We start from the raw sequence: 17,795 nt of genomic DNA, 5'->3' as shown, positions 1-17,795 counted from the left end.
GTAGATAGAGGGGGAGGATCAGAAAAGAGATACGAAGGTGATAGAGAGTGACATACCTTCAAGCCTTATAGATTGGATTTCTGCGCTACCGGGCATGATGGAACGATGAAGCAAAACGACGAGGATGGAGGCTGGGCTTAGTGGTGGGTGGAATGAGCGGTAGGAGAAGACGGGGGTAGGGATATGTGTAAATGGAGTTTGGCTATGAGAGGGAGAGAAGGGGTTGAGGGTTTAGGTGATGACTGCACGTGTACTTCCATGTTGTTGAGGGCCGTTCGGCACGATAGACGCTGGATTGATTAGACTAAGCGCTGGGACGAAAGATGACGAGTAGAATTAGCGGGAGAACCTGTGAGTGGGTGGGGATGCCAAGGTCAGACACATCAGCGAAAGTGGCACGACAACGTTATGCGAGACTCTGAGCGTCCTGTGATGTTTGCTTCTCCTGGACTGAGTGGTACGACTCATTTAGCACACCATGGAAAAATGTAGAATCGTGTTTATAACACAAGGTAATGCAAAACGGTGAAAACAATGCACACCGAAAAAGCTGAACGATTATGTACGAGTACAATCGAGCTGATAGTACTAGTGCCATGCGGGTCGAAGGAGGATCGAGTGCATTATGGAAACACCAGAAACGGTTTGCGAGAGTATGAGTCGGATCTAGATGATATAGCTGAATGCGATGATACAACGAGTGACGAACTCGAGCATGAATGTGTCCTGGAACAAGAGTCAGTACTACCAGTCGAAGTGTCACCCTGCAGTCCATTTCTTGGTTTCGAACTTTTCATCAACCGCTTTGGCACGGATGTCAACCAGAGAAAGAAAAAGAACCACACCCACCCATTCCAGTAACCGCGCCACTTCGCCGACGTTGAATACAGCTGCAGTGCGCAAGAGTCAATTCACCAAGGGAAGAAATTGAAGCAGGCTCACGTGCACGTTCTCACGGTGTAACACGATTTGAAATTGAGACTACTCTCGCAAACTACAACAAGTTCCTTCTCCACAGGCGACTTGAAACATGTTAAAGCGACCCCACACCAAGCAGACAAAGATGGCACAATGTGGATAGCTTGAGTTTTCATTGGAGGGATGGTTCAAACGGATGTTTATGCGCTCCTGGGTTGACCTGCAGAGGGATGGTTAGGATGAGATGCTTGTTTCAGACTCGTCCCACATATTGTACATAGTTTGCGAATCTCATTCTTTGCAGTGAAGACACGGGCCTTATGCACCGATGGATCACTGTGATTCAGAATACAATTTTGTCAACATCAAAAGAAGCTATTGCTAAGTACTCCGAAGATTGAAGCATGTCCGCTGGGAACATTCATGAATTGAACATACCGCAGCTCAAGCGCTCAGTGGAAGCTTGATATCTATCTTGATGTGAAACAGATCAACTTGAAGTCATCCTAGCACACAGAAATTGAATCATTGACTAATGCCAGCATAAATATAATCCAATATTCTGTCTGCACACCATGAAAGTGTGAGCACGCCGTAAATAGTACAGTGGAAAAAAAAAGACAGACTAGCAAGGCAAACGTGCAGACCGTGAAAAAGAGACGGATGGTCATATTGCTCGATATCCAAGGCTATGTGATGGCGAAGATGGTGCAACGTCCCCCAGAACACAATAGAACCAGAATAAGCAGATAGACGCGTGAATAAGTCCAGCAATTCACCGTCATCCTGAATCAATGAGCAGCTCAATAGGGCAAGGAGCCGCATCTCCCTGTGTGGATGTCGACGGCAGTCCGGCAATATCCATATGAAATATGCGCTTGAAGCTCACGCCTGTCGATCTCATGAGCAAATAGAAGCAGCCATAAAATACGCACTAAGTAACCTTGCCTTTACCCGGTAGTATAAAACCCGGGATTATTGCAGGCATTATGCCAGTCGTTTCCACATCGGATCCGAGTCGTTTGATGCAACATAAGAGAAGTTAAGTGGGACATGGATATTTGGATGACTTGGCGCGGAGGGTGTCTTTTCCAAAATAAACCATGCCGAGTCCCACACTTGCGTAGTCAAAGCTAAGGGGAATAATATTGGCGGTGGTATCAACTTGGATACCTGCGTACAACGGAAAGGAGAAATCGGCTGGGTACCGAGAGAATTCAGTAGGTATCGAGGCGTGGTAGTTCCCAGTAGCGGCAACCAGAGGTGTGGAGCTGTTGAATGACAGAATAGGTACTCGAGGGATAGTGATTGCGATAGTGCGAATGCTACAAAAGCCTTTAATATCTCTGTGCTCAGGAGGACGAGTGTGACTTACATGGCACACAAACCAAACAAGAGGAAGGCAAAGAACCTTTTGGTGAACTAATTTCTGCAGACCCATCTCCCCGCGATCCAGGCTTTCCACTTCTCCTGCCGCTTCTCACCGGTTTGTGAGCACTGTCGGCATCACCCTCTGTCTTGGCACCAGATGGAGGGAGAGGTAGGGAAGCTGATGGCAGTTGCAATCGGTTAGTATAGTAGAACCCGTGATCTCTATTATGTGCATACCCGGCTTTCGATGTCGCCCAATGGCCAAAGTAGTTTTATATCTGGTTCTATGTGTCTGGCGGCAAGAAACGATGATGTGTCAATGGTGTACCCTGCGGATCGTCCTCGCGTTAACATATGATGTATTCATGGCTCGCCTGCTGCAGGAAATCGAAGGAGCCTGTATGGTTGAATTGAGTTGACACTGGCGAGCTCTAAGAACGGAATCAAGTTCAATCAACCGTCAACGTTTCAACTGTAACGATCGTGGGAAAGTGCGAACTTACCATAATCACTCGCGAGTCGCAACTCCTCATTTAATTTTATGTATACCTGCAGCAGTAACGCAGCATTTTTTGTGCCTACTCAGATGCAGATCTATCAGCTTATTCTGTGTTGACCCGAGTCCAGTATTTCAACACGCATTCGCCGACTTCGACAATTTCCCACTCAAGTCTCAAATTCACATAGTAGAAGCAGGAAAACCTCGCTATATGAGAAAAGGGCGGTAGCAGGCTCACGCCGTGGCCCCATTTGTATGCAATCTGCCAATGTGCCACAGGCCCTGACTCTATCCATGTCTCACGATGCGAAACAATGACACTTCACCAAACGGTATTTTAATGCAAGGTACCTTTGATATGTACGTACAGGCCTTCTATCCCCTCACCCCAAACTCACATCCCAACTTCGCGAACGAACCCACTTTCTCCGTGACTTTCAACTCAAAGACTACGCACCATAAATCCTCGCGCAGTCCAGAAGTATTTGAACTGGATTGATAGCGATAGGGTGTTGGACCTTGGTCCGGAGAACTAGGCTTCGTTGAAAGGGATAGCGAGATCTCGTGACTAGGAAGGTAGAAAGAATGTACGAGGATTGATGGTGTTTGAGGTATGCCCACACTTTCACTTCCTTTCTAATTCATGCGCATCGTCCTCAGTCCCGCCAATCCAATGGGAAATCATGGCCAGAGATACGACACTTGATCTTCCGGATTCTTCTCCAGCAACGTATACCGTTGGTGCGCGCTTATGCATGTCACTTGTTGCGCACCAACGTTCTACTTCTAATGGTAAGAGCAATGGGAGTGTGAATACGCACACCTGATATCCCAAATCCTGCCACACCCACCCCACCGATCTCACAAGGTAGGTTACTCCACATCATCTTAGTATTATTTATTCACCCTTGCGCGCTATCTAACAAATCCGAAAGTGTCTTCTGAGCGCATACCCGCAAGCGTTTACGTGCTCGTCGCTGTTACCTGAAGACACCATAAATCAGCCGGCCGAATCCTATCATCCACCGTATTTATAGCCTCGTGGGCCAATACCGTGATTTTGTAAAGTATTCTGTGGAGACTTTCGGACACAAGTTAAATACTGATACTCGATGTGTAGGTCACCAGATGTATGACGTTGATTACTACTACAGATCAGGACATCCTTCGAGCTCAGTCCGATACTAGGTTACGGAGAAGTCGTTACCGATCTTGAAATGGCATAGGATGAGCTGCTCGATTATGCATGTGAGCTTTTCGGTGAGCGATCTGCTTTCCATCCACGCGCATTTACCTTGTCGTAGATCTGACCTTCCCAAATGTTCGTAGTGGTGACCCTTCCCTTTCACCTAAGGCTGCTGCTGTATATGCTTGCGAAGATCAGGTTGGTGCATTGTTTCACGTAAGTTCTGAGTGCTACAAGGACTACTCGTCTTGATCTTCAATCGGATCACGCTCAGATTCTTCCATGAACCCCCTCTTCATGTGAAACTATAACGGCCATGGTTCGTTATTTCTTATGCTACCGAAGGTCAATTTCATCTTCATGTCAATGAACGAGGTGCGTCCCGCCTTGTACCGTGTTTCCGAAGTTTATATTCATCTTGCTGACGGTCCAAGTCGAGAATAAAGTCAGCGACCATGGTCCATGCCAATACCACGCACCATATCCTGTTCGAGCTTGCAACATGAGCAGTATCATCAGTGCGTTGCGGGACATGAGCCGATTTCAAGCAAGGCGGGTGAATGAATGTTTGCGATGCAGCAATCATCATTGATTTTGAATGCCAGCAGCGGCCATTGCGGAGGGAGTCACGATCTCACAAAGATGATAGATGTACGTCATACTTTTCCTAGAGGTTATTCTTTGCGGACGAAACATTAAATTTGCTTGTGAATGACTGCAAAAAGCGGTGATTTTTTTCAACACTCCTCAGACAGAAGATAACCTCGTAATGATCGATCGATCGATGTATGTTATCTTACGGTGCTCGGTCTATCCAGTTAATAACGAAGCTTCCTAGATGCTTGAATTAACATGGTTCTTGGAGAAAGATTGCGTCTGAAAGCCTTGCCAACGACATCCACCAGACCAGGCTCATGTATAGGCATGCCTTCGCTAAACCGGATAATATATCATATAGCGCAGTGGCCATGATAACATCACACGTTTGTGTGGACCAGACTGCCCACTGAAGGAAAGAAGGAAGCCTGCCTTGCCTTGGTCTCCGTGATCTCCTGGTAGGTGGGACGGTGGATTTTGGGGAGCGCTGTAGCCCCCAAGAATTACAGCGCTCGTGAGAGAGGGAGTGTGGAGTATATAAAATCCATGAACGAGTACAGCATGGCGGTATTGTTGCGTGTGTTTGCAAGAGTCTCAGTCTTGCCCCGAGTGCGTCACTGATCGCTTGCGAGAACGATATGGACACTCCCCTCCTAACCAAACCTCCACACAGTCCTCATCGCTCCCTCCTAAAACCAGCAAACAGCGACAGTGGCACCCCACCACTACTATATTACCTATACGCTTCCTCCACCGCGTTTATACACGTAATCAACGCAATCTGCATCCCATGTACACAATTTATGTCCTTCACCTACCTCGAATCTATGTGTTCGCCGTCTGGAAGGGCTGCCATTCCCTGATTCAGCTTCGAATTCTCCATATGTGCAACAACAGTGAGATGTCATGAGGCGGCTGAGAGGTCAGGCGATGTGCATATTTGTGCAGCATCCGTCGCAGAGGGAACAAGCACGACTTCGGTAACGGGAACTAGTTGGAGGTGTGAGCATAGATTGATAAGGTAGTACGAGATGATGTCGCAAATATTCGAATTCATGCGTCAGTGGAGACTGTAGAGTGGAAAACAACATTGAAAATGCAAAGCAAACGCAAACGCGAAAAACAAGAGGGCAGAAGAGTACGTGACGGATGTAACAAGGTAGTTCAGTGATTCCTACAACTTAGGGTACAACGTAAACAAATGAGAATACAATGCAAAGAACCCGTGAAACCATACAGGATGAAAGCAAAGCAACACAGCAGGAACTACACACCGATATGAATGAAAACCATCCTCTGCTCGAGCGGTACCTTCGTCTTCACAGCGTGCGTAGCACGGTTGAGTGCCCAAGCTGCCTTCGTACAGTCTATGACACCATCCTCCAGGTCTTCAAACATCTTCTCGTAAAAAGCTTCCACGACATGTTTTGCTAGAACGTCACTGACCCCCCACAGCGTGCCAACGACGCTCTTGAACCCCGAAAACTGGAGTCCTGCTGCGAGGTGGATAGCTTCGTCGGGTGTCTCCTCATCGCCGACGGCGGTATGACATGCTGACAAGAATGCAAATTCAGCTTGTGGAGAATTGTTCTCCATGATGTCGAGCAGCGTAACGGGTTTGTCTCTCATGGAGAAACATGAGTTATAAGGCTGCTCGAGGTCTTGCTTGCCGTGACAAGCGAGGTGCACCCAGGTGTTGCACTGCAAAGCGTTGAGCGCACCTGCTTGTGTGGCTTCGTCTTTCGAAATATTAGTGAACTTGACGTTGGGAGGAACGAGTGTATGGACAAGCTCAAGCTCGCTGTCAACAGCCGGGAGCACGTCGCCTTGCCCTGCGCCTGGTTGACTTTGTCCGATCGCCGCGAAGGACGGAGTTCCACGCGTCTTCATCGCCTGCCGAGCTCTAACAAGAGCTGAAAGTGTGGGTGTATAAGAACAGATGTAGAGATCCTCCAGGCATGGCTCGCTCCCAGAGCGATCTGCATTCATTCGAAAGGGATTAGCTGCATGGAGAGGGATGGACGTGAAGGCTGCCGTCGGACACAGCCATATTCGAGAGCGATGGCGCAATTTCAGGTCATGCTGGAGGATGTTAACGATGGGTAGCATGATCTCGTCCCACACTATCCGCAAGAGCACTCGCAATTTCTTCCTCGGCTCCTCTGGGCGCATACGAGCCGTATGCCGGATTGCCGTAGCAAAATCGTCTTTGAGCTTCTCTAGATGTGGTAGAGTGATGCGCAGGAGGTGGACATGGTGGGGCTCTCCTGACGTCGGGACAATGATGGCGCTGCACGAGTATTTGCTGGCAACGAGGATGATGACTGGGCCATTGCGAGCTGCAACTTGCAAGTCTTTGTACGAAGGTGGAAGTAGGAACCGCGAGAAACCTTGAAGATTACGGATTTCAGCTACCACGGCTTCCCATTCCATCGTAGTTTTCCTGTACTTTGTTTCTGCTACTTCAGCTGCAGCTCTGTCGGTGATGGTTGCAGAACCCTGAGCGGCGTTGGAAACGCGCTTGCTCAGCTCCGAAAATTTGCGGGCTAGATGTGGATGTCCCAATTCGAGTTCTTCAACTGGAGTCTTGAGTCGGGAGGCCAACGACCACTGTTGGCCACGGCCCTGCTCCGCAAGTTCGACTGCGCGTCGGAGATTGTCACTGCGGATGGCACATGATGCTGCATTTACAGGAAGTGATCTGGCATAATGGAAGGCAGAGGCAGCTTCGCGGCGAGAGGTGGTTGATGGTCGTGTTCCCAAATGAGCATCCAGAAGCTCGAAAAATGTTGAGTAAGCCTCCAGTGTGGATCCATCACCATGCTGCTCTGCTGTGACAGTCCAATAATGTGCCTGAATGATGCGTTGTGGGAATCCTTGAGTGGGGTGTCGTGACGCGAGTCTGTAGTTCTCTACAGCGAGCGACAAATCAGTGGGGTTGTGTTGTACCTGGTAACGAGACAGATAGGCTTCCTGCAGCCGCATCAAACTGAAGTATCTATCCGGGTGCAGTAAAGGCAAAACCACCAACGACTCTTGGCAGAGTCGAATAGCCTCCTCGACATCCTCATTCTCCCGAGTTTGCGTGAATCGAGAGCAGAGCGCCGAGCTCAAATTGAAAAGAATCCTATGGCGCTCTGGATCATCAAGCTGCTTTAAACGAAGAGATTCGCGATACAGATCAATGGCCTCGTTAAGATCCTCGATGACATGCAATTTGTCATATCTGGTGTCGAGCGCGAGGGCAAGGTTGTTAAGCGTGGTGTCACGACGTGGATGCCCAGGTGGGCGCAACGACAGTGCCTCGCGAGAGAGGCTGACAGCTCGGTTGATGTCATCAACGTCACCGTGTTTGTTGAAACGGGTGTGGAGGGCGCTCCCTAGGTTGCCCAATGAGAAATCACGAAATTTGTGCCCAACAGGCAACAGGCGCAGCGCTTCTTCGTGCATGGAGATGACCTCGTCGAGGTCATGAGATTTGCCTTGGTGATCAAAGCGGGATTGGAGTGAGCCGGCCAAGTTGTTCAGGTAGGCACCACGGTCAGAATGTCCCTCGGGGCACAGAGAAACGGCTTCACGACCAAGTTGTATGCTCTCTTCTAGATCCTCAATGCTGCCGCGGTCTCTAAAGCGCGCCTTGAGTGCGACTGCAAGAGCGGTGAGGGTAATGGGACGGCGTTGATGGCCCAGAGGGCGGAACTCGAGCACGACTCGTTGAAGGTGGATGCCTTCGTCAGATGCATCAATCGGAAGATCGTTGCATTCGCCGATCACATAATCGACCGCATTGTCTACGCCGATGCTACGAAGGTAGGTGCCCTCTGGACAGAGGGGCAGTAGCTTGCAGCACAGCTGCAGGCATTCGTGAATGAGGACAGCGGTGCGCTCCTTGCTGTAGCGCCAGTTCAATGCGAAAATGAGATTATAGAGAGATAATATGTGGTCGGGATGGCCCTGCGGACGCAATGCAAGGGCTTCGCGGAAAAAGGAAGTGGTGGTATCAATGTCTTGGAGATCGTTTTGAATGTAGCCTCGAAGGCGAGCCCACGCGAGGTTGGTGAGAGCCGCTGCGTGGTCAGGATGGTCGACCGGACAGCGGTCCAGAACCAACTGAAAATGCTGTAAAGCATCGTTCAGGTGAGAGACTGTCTTGGTGGTCCTATATTCGGCATATTGTGCGTAGCCCGCATCTGCGACCGAACAGCGGCCCAGAACCGACTGAAAATACTGTAAAACATCATTCAGGTGAGAGACTGTCTTGGTGGTCCTATATTCGGCATATTGTGCGTGGCCCGCATCTGTCTCTCGAGCAATCTCGCAGTCTACGAGGGACTACAGTTGACATTCCGTCAGCAAAAGCTAACCGCAGAGCCTAGCGTCACCCACGTCAAATAGTGCGCTGTCCTGATTATCGCAAGCATGTACAACAGCGACCTTCAGCGTGAGCGAAGGAGTGACACTGCGGATGGGTGGGAAGGACAGTTCTACGGGATGTGAGTAGATACGCATGAATGAGAAGTAGGTTACTCACCGAATGGTTCATCTCCATGATCGAGCAGGTCATCCCACGATGTTTGAAGTTTTACGATGATTTCACCATTGCCAAGCGTTCGGTCGACCTCGTAAGATGCTCTGATCTCCACAGATAATGCAGGTGACTCGTGTGATGATCTATAAACCGAAAATCAGTCTTGAATCGCGTCCGAAAGTTTCTATGGACTTTACAGGGTCATGGTATCTCCCCACACTACGGATTCGTTGGATGATAAGACACGGATGGCTGATTTCCAGCGTCTCCTTGAGTCGACATTGATGGAGACGTAAATGCCTGCAGGCGTGCGCCAGGAGGGGACTTTGAGATTTTTTCCGCCAATGACTGTAGATAGAGGGGGAGGATCACAAAAGAGATCCCAAGGTGATACGGAGTGACCTACTTTCAAGTCTTATAGATTGGATTTCTGCGTTACCGGGCATGATGGAACGATGAAGCAAAACGATGAGGATGGAGGCTGGGCTTAGTGGTGGGTGGAATGAGCGGTAGGAGAAGACGGGGGTAGGGATATGTGCACTGTAGATGGTGTTTGGCTGAGAGGGAGAGAAGAGGTTGAGGGTTTAGGTGATGACTGCACGTGTATTTCCATGTTGTTGAGGGCTATTCGGCACGATAGACGCTTGTATGATTAGACTAAGCGCTGAGACGAAAGATGACCGAGTAGAATTAACGGGAGAACCTATTGGTGGGTAATGCGGAGGTCAGACTCATCGGTGAAAGTGGCACACCAACGTTATGCTAGACTCTAAGCAGGCACGCCAACGTGTGCGAGACTGAGCGTCCTGTAATGTTTGCTACTCCTGAACTGAGTGATACGACTCATTTAGTACACCAAGGCAAAATTTATGTAGCATCGTATTTATAACACAAGGTAATGCAAAACGGTGAAAACAATATTTACACAGAGAAAGCTGAACGATAGTGTATGAGTAATATGAGCTAATAGTGCCATGGGGGGAAAGAGGATCGAGCGCGTTATGGAAACACCAGCCACCACACTTTGAAGTAAAATAAAAGGAGAGATTTATGTCGGGAAAATCCCAAATAAAAGTGAGATTTACAAGAGATAAACATAAGATAACGACAGTACGATTATCCTATGTTTAGTCACAGTTTACCATACATTTTCTCTCAATAAAGTCTTTAGTTTTCCTAGAATATTCACTGCCATTTATTCTTAGCATACGAAGCGATACAGATTTGCCATACGCTACATATCGATGATTGCATCAATTCTAGCCTTCTACCACCTTCTATCACTTCCCAATCTTTTTCCGTGCTCCGTACCAACCCCCAGCAGCCCCCAGCAGGCCAGAACATGGCAGGACCACACCGAAATGTGCCCGACAAACCCCCTGGTGTGCCCCTCAAGCCCACTAGTAAACTGGGTCCGCTGGGAAAGAAGAGGGTGTTGGAAACCCCAGCGAGTGCATCTGCCTTGAAACGACCACGGCCTACACTGGCAGGAGGAGATGGAGGACCGGGGGTATTTCTCAATCCATTCCCTGAACCCTTCGACCCAGGCATGAGTGTTAGTGAATCTGAAGAGTTGACCCGAAGGATACACCAGCGGATGGATCAGGATTCGAGCGAGGCCATGAGCGAGATTGAGCAAGCGACCGAAGACATCAATTCAGCTATTGATCCCAGCCTTCGAGATATGGAGCCCACGTCAGCCTTGACTGAACAGCGTCTCAGCCACGAACGTGTACCTACGCTAGACAGTGGTCCCATCCAAAATGCAGCCTATATGCATCCCCAAGGGCGCGGGAGTGTATCTGCTTCACGTGCACCAGCCTCAGCTCCTTCTCGACCTGTTTCAACTTCTATACGAGGTCCTACCCCCGATGCAGTGACTGCGAGTCGAACACGTTTGGTGACTCCAAGCACTACCGGCAGTGCATTCGAACCTACCTCACGTCGTCTAGGAGCACCACCTCTCAAACCGTCAGCACCATCCAGTCAGTTTCGAACTCCCGACATACCTCCTGTTCGTCGCGCGGGCTTCTCAATTAGCACCGAACCTTCACAGCGTGCAGCTGCAACATCACTATCGAGCTCGCGAGTCACTAGTGCTGCATTTACAGACAAAATTGCGAACCTGGATACCATTGTCGCACAGCTTTCTGAGAAAGTCGATCGGTTGACGCTGCAAAGTAGAGAATCAGCTGAAATCAAGCCTCGAATTGAAGAACTCACCCAAGAGAACAATATGCTGCGAGCAAATGTCGAAGATCACCGTGCTGCGATACATGAACTCGAAGCAACTGTTGATGCACAGAGTGCATCACTGGAAGAACTGCTCACATTGATCAATGGACTTAGGTCTGCCGGAGCCACACCACCAACAGTCAAGTCGGTTGACAAAGCAACAAAAGCAGTTCGCGACAACGTGTTTAATGTGAGTTCATGCACGACATTCATCAATATATGTACTTACCGTGTCCCAGAATGCAATACGGCACACCTTCTTCCACGCAATGGGGATTTCCGATTCCAAGCAGGCAACGTCATTGGGCGTCCTTGACGACGGTTCGTTCTGGTTCAAGTGCCCAACACGAGACGCGAATCTTCTGCGACCGAACTTTGCTGGATCGTGGTCAGAGAATGCGGATTGGCGGGATGATATGGTCCGCTACATCCGACTAAAAGCCTGTGAAGTTTTTGCTCAGCTTCCCGTTGACCATCTCTCGCAAAAAACGGATACCGATATCATCAAACAGCTGAAGGAGGTGTTTGAGAACACCAGGGGGTCCATCAAAAAAGGAAGCAAGGGGCAAGATGCACTGGAGGCAAGAAATCGCAAGCAGCGACAGACTGCTCGAAAGAATCGCGTGAGTATTTTGACGGACTGTATGTGCCTTTTAATGAAGTCACGCGCTAGAAAAACATAGAGAGATCAGCAATTGAAATACGAAAAGAGACGGGAACAGATGGACCTGAGTGGGATTGGTTCTTCCAAGTTGGTTATCAATCAACGGATGAATCCGACGGTGGTGGTACTCACAATGGTAAACGTGTGGTTGACTTCGCATCAGACAGCGAGACCGCTCAAGTACCGCCAATCAAGAAATCTTCGAAGTCCAAGAATGCGGACACAGTATGGACCTCTCGTCCTCCGTGTTATCGTGGCGAACAGGTGAAATGAGCCGGTGACTGTCATAACCGACCTAATCATGTTTGCAGGTCAATGAGAAAGTTAGCCTGATCAACGACGCTGTCAATAAAAGAAGAGCGGATCGAAAAAACTTCATTGTTCCCATCGTCGTAGGTGAAAAACGTGACAAAGATCTCCCAAAGCCCGCAAACAACAAACTCAAGATCCGACGGGAGTTCATCAATCCTGCCTGGCTTGCGGAGAATTCACAAATGGATGTCCCATCCCGAGTCGATGCTGATGCTCCAACACGACCCTGCGACCCTGACGCCAGTCGTGGACTCGGAGATGAATATGTCAGCGGAAATGACACACTGTATGATGGGGGTGATGAAGATGATCTGGAAGAATAAGGTCGCGCACCTGATAGAATGCAGAGTTCCTCCCCTTCGCGTGGACAGATGAAATGGACTTGAAATCCTGTAGTATTAGGCTCGCAATTCGGACAACAGACCATGTATTTGTATTTCGGCTGCTGTACTATTCTTCGTCAAGCTCGAGATTAACATCCATGTCCACTTCTGTTCCATCCTGAGATGTTGTGAGTACCGGAGATGAAAATCACAACAGACGTACATGATTATGGGCTACCGTCACCCAATATTCGACACCAGAAACGGTGATGGGGATGAGTATGAGTTGTCCCGACACGAGTTCAATCTCGACGACCTCCATTTCACCGAGGGCATTTCCGTACCATACTTGCACGCCAAGATCAATTGCCCTAGTAACAATACAGTAAGTCTCTAGATTAGCGTTGAGAGGTACGAGACAGACCATAGATCCCACGGGAATGCTGGCATGTCATCATCCGCGACAAAAGGACGAACAACTGCGACCGTCTTGGTAATTTGACCCTGATCTTCATACTCCATGTCGATTTTGAAGATCCATTGGATTTCGACAGCGACTCGACCATTGAAATAAGCATAGCGAGCAGTTTTCCCGCGGGTTTGTGTTGCTGCTCCATAGCGGAGGGCTTCAACAAACACATGGGAGTAAGATTTCACATGGCCCATAAAGCAGGCACCATGATCTGCGAGAACGACGTCAGCATGAATTACAAAGCCCGACTCGCCCCACTCGTCCTGCAGGAACTGCAGGACAAGACCATATAGCATGGGGTCGAGTGTCTGAAGCTTGACATCCTTGGAATGTCGGGGATATGTTACATGTCCTGCCTTCGTCAGTTGAACTGCATGATGTACAAAAAATAGATGACTTACGTGCATTCCCGTCCTCTCCGAAAGATGCTAAATACTCTTGCAATGTTCCACGACGTGGGCGAGTTCCACCTTTCAAACACGATTCGAGAAGTTTGATTGAGTCGCGGTCATTTTCGTCGGGCTCCGGAAGTCTTCGAAAAGCATTCAACTGCAACAAAAATTAGACAGACTCGTAGCACGAAGAGAAAAAGAGCCTACCAGATCATGGACTAGAACCCATTTCCACCATTTGCGCATCATCGTACATTCGAGTTCGCCACCCTTGTGATTATTATGGTTCGTCCTACCAAGAAAGCCATTGTTTCGTTCATATGGAAACACCCACGTAGCATAGCAAGGCCCGAACTGGAGAAACTGACGTCGAAGATGTTGAGCGAGATGAAAATAAGGGGTTAGGTGACACCCCATACGCGCCCAATTCTGGCATGCTCTAGAGAGTGCCGCACAGCCCCGTTCGACCTCATCTGGGCTGATCGAACGTGACGACAAGATCTGGATAGCGGCGGAGAACTCGAGAATGGTTGCATAATGATGTCTGATTGAACGATCCATCGTGAGGGCATCGTTCTCGTCAAGCTGCTCGTTGGCCATCAGGTAACTGACACGAGAATGATAAAGCATTGTAGAGCATTACCTGGTCTAAAATTTGTATAATATTTATCAAAATTGCAGTTCAATCGAAAAAGCTTTATATACCTGGACTAAGTTGGATGAAACCCACCAAAAGCACAATTATGCCAGACTACTTGCAACTACTCACCAAACCGGCAAATGTTGCAATCACCTGTCAGCCGCCACAAAGTTTCATAATGCTTACAAGGGCACCAGTTAATTGACCTTTTTACACTCATTGGTTTTATTTAAAAATGATTTTTTTTAATTGAACAAGTAGTAAGTACACATAGATGATACTACAGTAAATGGAAGCAACAAGGAGATCAAGAAAAAGAGAAGATCGAAGCAGCCACGACTGCGGGAAAGGACCAGGACCGCGGGAAAGGACCAGGACCACGAGGAGGAGCCAGGACTAAGGAGGGACCAGGAAGAGACCACAATGGAGGGCCAGGGAGGGACCATGGGGGGAGCCAGAGAGGGACCATGAGAGAGAACCAGGGAGGGACCATGAGGGGAGCCAGGGAGGGACCATGGGAAGGGCCTCGGACCACGATGAAGAACCAGCGAGGGATCACGAGTAAAGACGGTCCACTGTGGAGGGCCAGAGACACCATCATAGAGGCCAGGGGGAAAACCACAAGGGAGGGTCAAAAAGTGAGAGAGTAAGTGGTATGTGGTAGTGTTAATGAAAGGGAAGTAATAGCGGATGTTGAACTTGACGAAAAAATTTCGGACGACTTACTTACATAAGCTTCCTGTAAGTCGAGCGTTGTGATGCACTGGATCACAAAGTTATGCAAGTGGTGGCCACCGGTTACCATTCAGTCGAAAAATGCTGGTACAATTACAAGACGTGATCTTCTTTCATCTAAATTGTAGTTTTTTTGTCACCTCTTATCCTTGGATTTCAATGTGTTTTTCTTATATATTACTTTATCTACCTTTATCGTTGCATGTAATCCCGTGAATTTCTGATCTGATATTACCAAATACAACTAGGAAAACCATCCCCTCGGCGATTTCCTGATGTTGGTAGGTTGTGCTTCTGTTTCAGAGAGCAGTATTTCGAGACGACGCCGACGCATGACCTTCTCGTTCTTCGCATGCGCAGCTGCATGTTTGGTGTTGGCTCTTGATTTTGGTGCGTCGATATCGGGGATAAGGCCGTCAATTTCCCATGCAACGAAAAGCCCGACGAACAACACACTAATATGGAGTCGCCATTGGTCTGCCTTTGACGAGGAAGAAGTGACCTGTAAATGTAAAGTATTGATCAGATGAATCACAAGAGGTGGGATAGCAGACGTACGGATGGGGGTAAGCGACCAACTGATACTGGCCAAATGATCCGAGAGAAGAATTCATCGAGTCGTTCCAGAGGATACCAGTCTTCTCGAGGAACGGGATTGAGCATCCCGGACTGAAGGATTATGACCTTCGTCACATGCCTAACCATACCTGTGATGGTTCATCAATACTCATTCATACGACAGCAGAGATTACTCACAGAGATACACACAGTGCATGAACTCCACTACCGAGTTGACGGCCGTCAACCAACCTGGGATGAGGTTAAACACTGACCAGTGCACTCCACGACGCTCGAAGATCTCCTTTCGATCATCGTCGTCAAGAGAACGTGAACGAAAGGCATATTTGACGTAGCGCCAAGCATCACGTAGTCTGAAGTCTGCGGACACATTAGAAATGACCCAACAACGGGCCATTAATTCTGACTTACCTGTCGGATTGAAACCACGTGGATCTGCAAGATAATATGAAGGTGTGTCGCATTGTGGACACATAAATAACTTTGATGAGAAGGAGGCAAGTCCTTCAATTTTGCGACTCGCTGGAAGATCGGAGACCTCGCTGTTGAGAGCTGAGTGAACAGGGTGCTTATCCTCATGTCCATATATTCGAAACTCTTGTCCTGTCCCAGTAGTCAGTAGATTTATATTGAAACTTATACATAGTACGCACCACCATAAAGTTCAATCATATCGGACACGAACTTTGCCATAATCTTGTTGAGCTGCTCCAAGTTCGGTTCATTTGGTCCAGGGAGGACCATGATTAGAAACGTCTCTTCAGTAAGGTAGCGAACGCCGCGAGGATTATTGCAGCAAGTCATGTAGAGCGCCCCTGTGGAGTGATTGCCTCGTTTGACGGCCTGGAACCTGACGTACAGATACTGATGAGAGTCCTCGATGTCTGGCAGTGGGTGGATTACGTACCAGTCAAGATTGATTTGCCATACGAGTCCGCAAGGCAGTGAGACAAAGCGTTGTTGGAGGTTATGAACATCGTCGTCTAAGACACGAAGTTGTCCGTTGTCATAATAGACACGTTGCAAACCAGCTCGTATCGCACGCCAACCCCAGGCATCATGCATATCGTGCATTGGATTAGAAGGCTCCGCAAAAGCATTGTCACCTCCCGCATGGGTAGCTGGTACTTGGCGTGGTTCGTCTCCATCTCGTCTCCATTGCTGTAACTCTTCATATTTTCCTGGGCGGAGAAGCCAATGCTGTATCGCCCGACGAGGTGCCACATATGGCAGAACCTTCGTTGGCTTGCGTTTCGATTTCCCGCTAGCGAGAAGCTTTGTCGTGTATAGTATACCTTCACAATCTTCTTCACGGCACTGTTCCTGAAGATCTTCGTCGTACAGCGTGAGGGGATCGTGGACCTGCCAGCATGACGGACATACGAAGAGGTAAGTAATGATGGAGTCAAGATTGACTCCCAGACGCCTCTCAGCTGTAGGCAAAGTTCTCGCCATGTCTTCCAGACCTTCATACTCGATATCTCGTGTGTGATCGCGAGCGTACCACAATGCGCGCGCGACCCCGTCGAGAATGATGCGTGAAACATCGTGCGAGGCACCTTTGAACGCAGATGCAATGTACGCACGCACATATGCATTCCTGATAGCGGAGTGCTCGCTAAAGGCAGGTGCTTCATCAAATAATAAATCTTCTTCGTCATCCTGTTGTTGGCGATCCTCGTTCTCGTCAAAACCGTTGCCCGCATTAAACGCAGGGTCGTTGACGATGTCCGCACCCTCATCAAGATCTCGCTCCTCATCAGAATGTCCGTTATTTTCATCACCATCTTCCTCCTCGACAGCATCTTCTTGGGGCAGGTATACCCGATAAGCGTGATCTTCATCATCCGAGCTGACGTGCACGTCACCTTCCCTTTCGTAATTGCCGCCTTCCCAGTCGTTGTTGTTGTCGTCATCGTTGCCGTCGTATTGCTCTTCTACTTCCATCCGGTACCCGATCTCGACATCGTGTTGAGGTTCTTGCACATAGTCGTTGATAGCTGGGTCTGGGTGTAATCCAGCTAATTCGGGGGATGGTGTGTTCCTGGGTGATGCAGGGATGGGGGAGCCCCGCTGCTCATCTGTCTCCCGCATGCGCAGATGCTCGTGTTGGCGCCGGTCAGCATCTAGATGCCTTTGGCGAGTAAGTCTTAACTGTTGGAGTTGACCACGGTCAGTTAAAGAGCAACGGCTACAGGCGCACCAGACAAGGGCTCTTGCCATCGTAGAAGTGTCTGAGCAGTGAGTGGTTTGAGTGCGCAGCAATGTGTCGTGTCCGCCATCGTCGTGAGATAAGACGATGGGCGCCCACGGCATATTGCGAGCGCGCAGCAGCAGGTGAGCT

The 17,795-nt window shown here is 48.9% G+C and overlaps 6 protein-coding genes across 6 annotated transcripts; 1 reads left to right on the top strand and 5 right to left on the bottom strand.

Annotated features, from left to right (window-relative positions):
* Positions 1-311: 311 nt before the first annotated feature.
* DEU56DRAFT_74009 (uncharacterized protein) lies at positions 312-921 on the bottom strand. The gene has a single exon (XM_041348781.1). It carries the CDS (start codon positions 773-775, stop codon positions 407-409), a length of 369 nt encoding a protein of 122 aa, XP_041203274.1. The 5' UTR covers positions 776-921; the 3' UTR covers positions 312-406.
* Positions 922-1,438: 517 nt separating this feature from the next.
* Positions 1,439-2,063, bottom strand: DEU56DRAFT_832057 (uncharacterized protein). The gene is made up of 2 exons (XM_041354576.1): positions 1,862-2,063; positions 1,439-1,809 (listed from the first exon to the last, which is right to left on the bottom strand). The coding sequence occupies exon 2, from the start codon at positions 1,741-1,743 to the stop codon at positions 1,444-1,446; it is 300 nt and encodes a 99-aa protein (XP_041203273.1). The 5' UTR covers positions 1,744-1,809; positions 1,862-2,063; the 3' UTR covers positions 1,439-1,443.
* Positions 1,878-2,452, bottom strand: DEU56DRAFT_73998 (uncharacterized protein). The gene has a single exon (XM_041348777.1). The coding sequence runs from the start codon at positions 2,357-2,359 to the stop codon at positions 1,961-1,963; it is 399 nt and encodes a 132-aa protein (XP_041203272.1). The 5' UTR covers positions 2,360-2,452; the 3' UTR covers positions 1,878-1,960.
* Positions 2,453-5,582: 3,130 nt separating this feature from the next.
* On the bottom strand, positions 5,583-10,045 carry DEU56DRAFT_73907 (CHAT domain-containing protein). Its single transcript, XM_041348696.1, has 5 exons — positions 9,506-10,045; positions 9,297-9,447; positions 9,103-9,242; positions 8,958-9,055; positions 5,583-8,903 (listed from the first exon to the last, which is right to left on the bottom strand). Exons 1-5 carry the CDS (start codon positions 9,543-9,545, stop codon positions 5,838-5,840), a joined length of 3,495 nt encoding a protein of 1,164 aa, XP_041203271.1. The 5' UTR covers positions 9,546-10,045; the 3' UTR covers positions 5,583-5,837.
* A 356-nt stretch (positions 10,046-10,401) lies between these two features.
* DEU56DRAFT_925784 (uncharacterized protein) lies at positions 10,402-12,633 on the top strand (the record flags this gene model as incomplete). The annotated part of the gene is made up of 4 exons (XM_041358580.1): positions 10,402-11,524; positions 11,574-11,957; positions 12,008-12,262; positions 12,310-12,633. The coding sequence occupies exons 1-4, from the start codon at positions 10,442-10,444 to the stop codon at positions 12,631-12,633; spliced, it is 2,046 nt and encodes a 681-aa protein (XP_041203270.1). The 5' UTR covers positions 10,402-10,441.
* Positions 12,634-12,841: 208 nt separating this feature from the next.
* Positions 12,842-17,398, bottom strand: DEU56DRAFT_745964 (uncharacterized protein; the record flags this gene model as incomplete). The annotated part of the gene is made up of 11 exons (XM_041349178.1): positions 12,842-13,004; positions 13,049-13,457; positions 13,558-13,654; positions 13,705-14,085; positions 15,063-15,097; positions 15,194-15,374; positions 15,431-15,579; positions 15,629-15,811; positions 15,863-16,046; positions 16,094-16,301; positions 16,359-17,398. 11 exons carry the CDS (start codon positions 17,396-17,398, stop codon positions 12,842-12,844), a joined length of 3,030 nt encoding a protein of 1,009 aa, XP_041203269.1.
* Positions 17,399-17,795: the final 397 nt, after the last annotated feature.

The sequence above is a fragment of the Suillus clintonianus genome (genome assembly GCF_016758775.1).
Source record: "Suillus clintonianus strain FC179 chromosome Unknown DEU56scaffold_116, whole genome shotgun sequence".
Classification (NCBI taxonomy): Eukaryota; Fungi; Basidiomycota; class Agaricomycetes; order Boletales; family Suillaceae; genus Suillus; species Suillus clintonianus.
Note: the sequence above shows the minus strand (reverse complement) of the source record. Positions and strands in the feature narration are given on the sequence as shown.

Coding starts and splice junctions, on each gene's coding strand:
- DEU56DRAFT_832057 (XM_041354576.1), bottom strand. CDS start 1,743: ATGCGGCTCCTTGCCCTATTGAGCTGCTCATTGATTCAGGATGACGGT.
- DEU56DRAFT_73907 (XM_041348696.1), bottom strand. CDS start 9,545: ATGCCCGGTAACGCAGAAATCCAATCTATAAGACTTGAAA. Junction 9,243..9,296: donor TGGGGAGATACCATGACCCT/GTAAAGTCCATA, acceptor TTCGGTTTATAG/ATCATCACACGAGTCACCTG. Junction 9,056..9,102: donor TCATGGAGATGAACCATTCG/GTGAGTAACCTA, acceptor CACATCCCGTAG/AACTGTCCTTCCCACCCATC.
- DEU56DRAFT_74009 (XM_041348781.1), bottom strand. CDS start 775: ATGGACTGCAGGGTGACACTTCGACTGGTAGTACTGACTCTTGTTCCA.
- DEU56DRAFT_73998 (XM_041348777.1), bottom strand. CDS start 2,359: ATGGGTCTGCAGAAATTAGTTCACCAAAAGGTTCTTTGCCTTCCTCTT.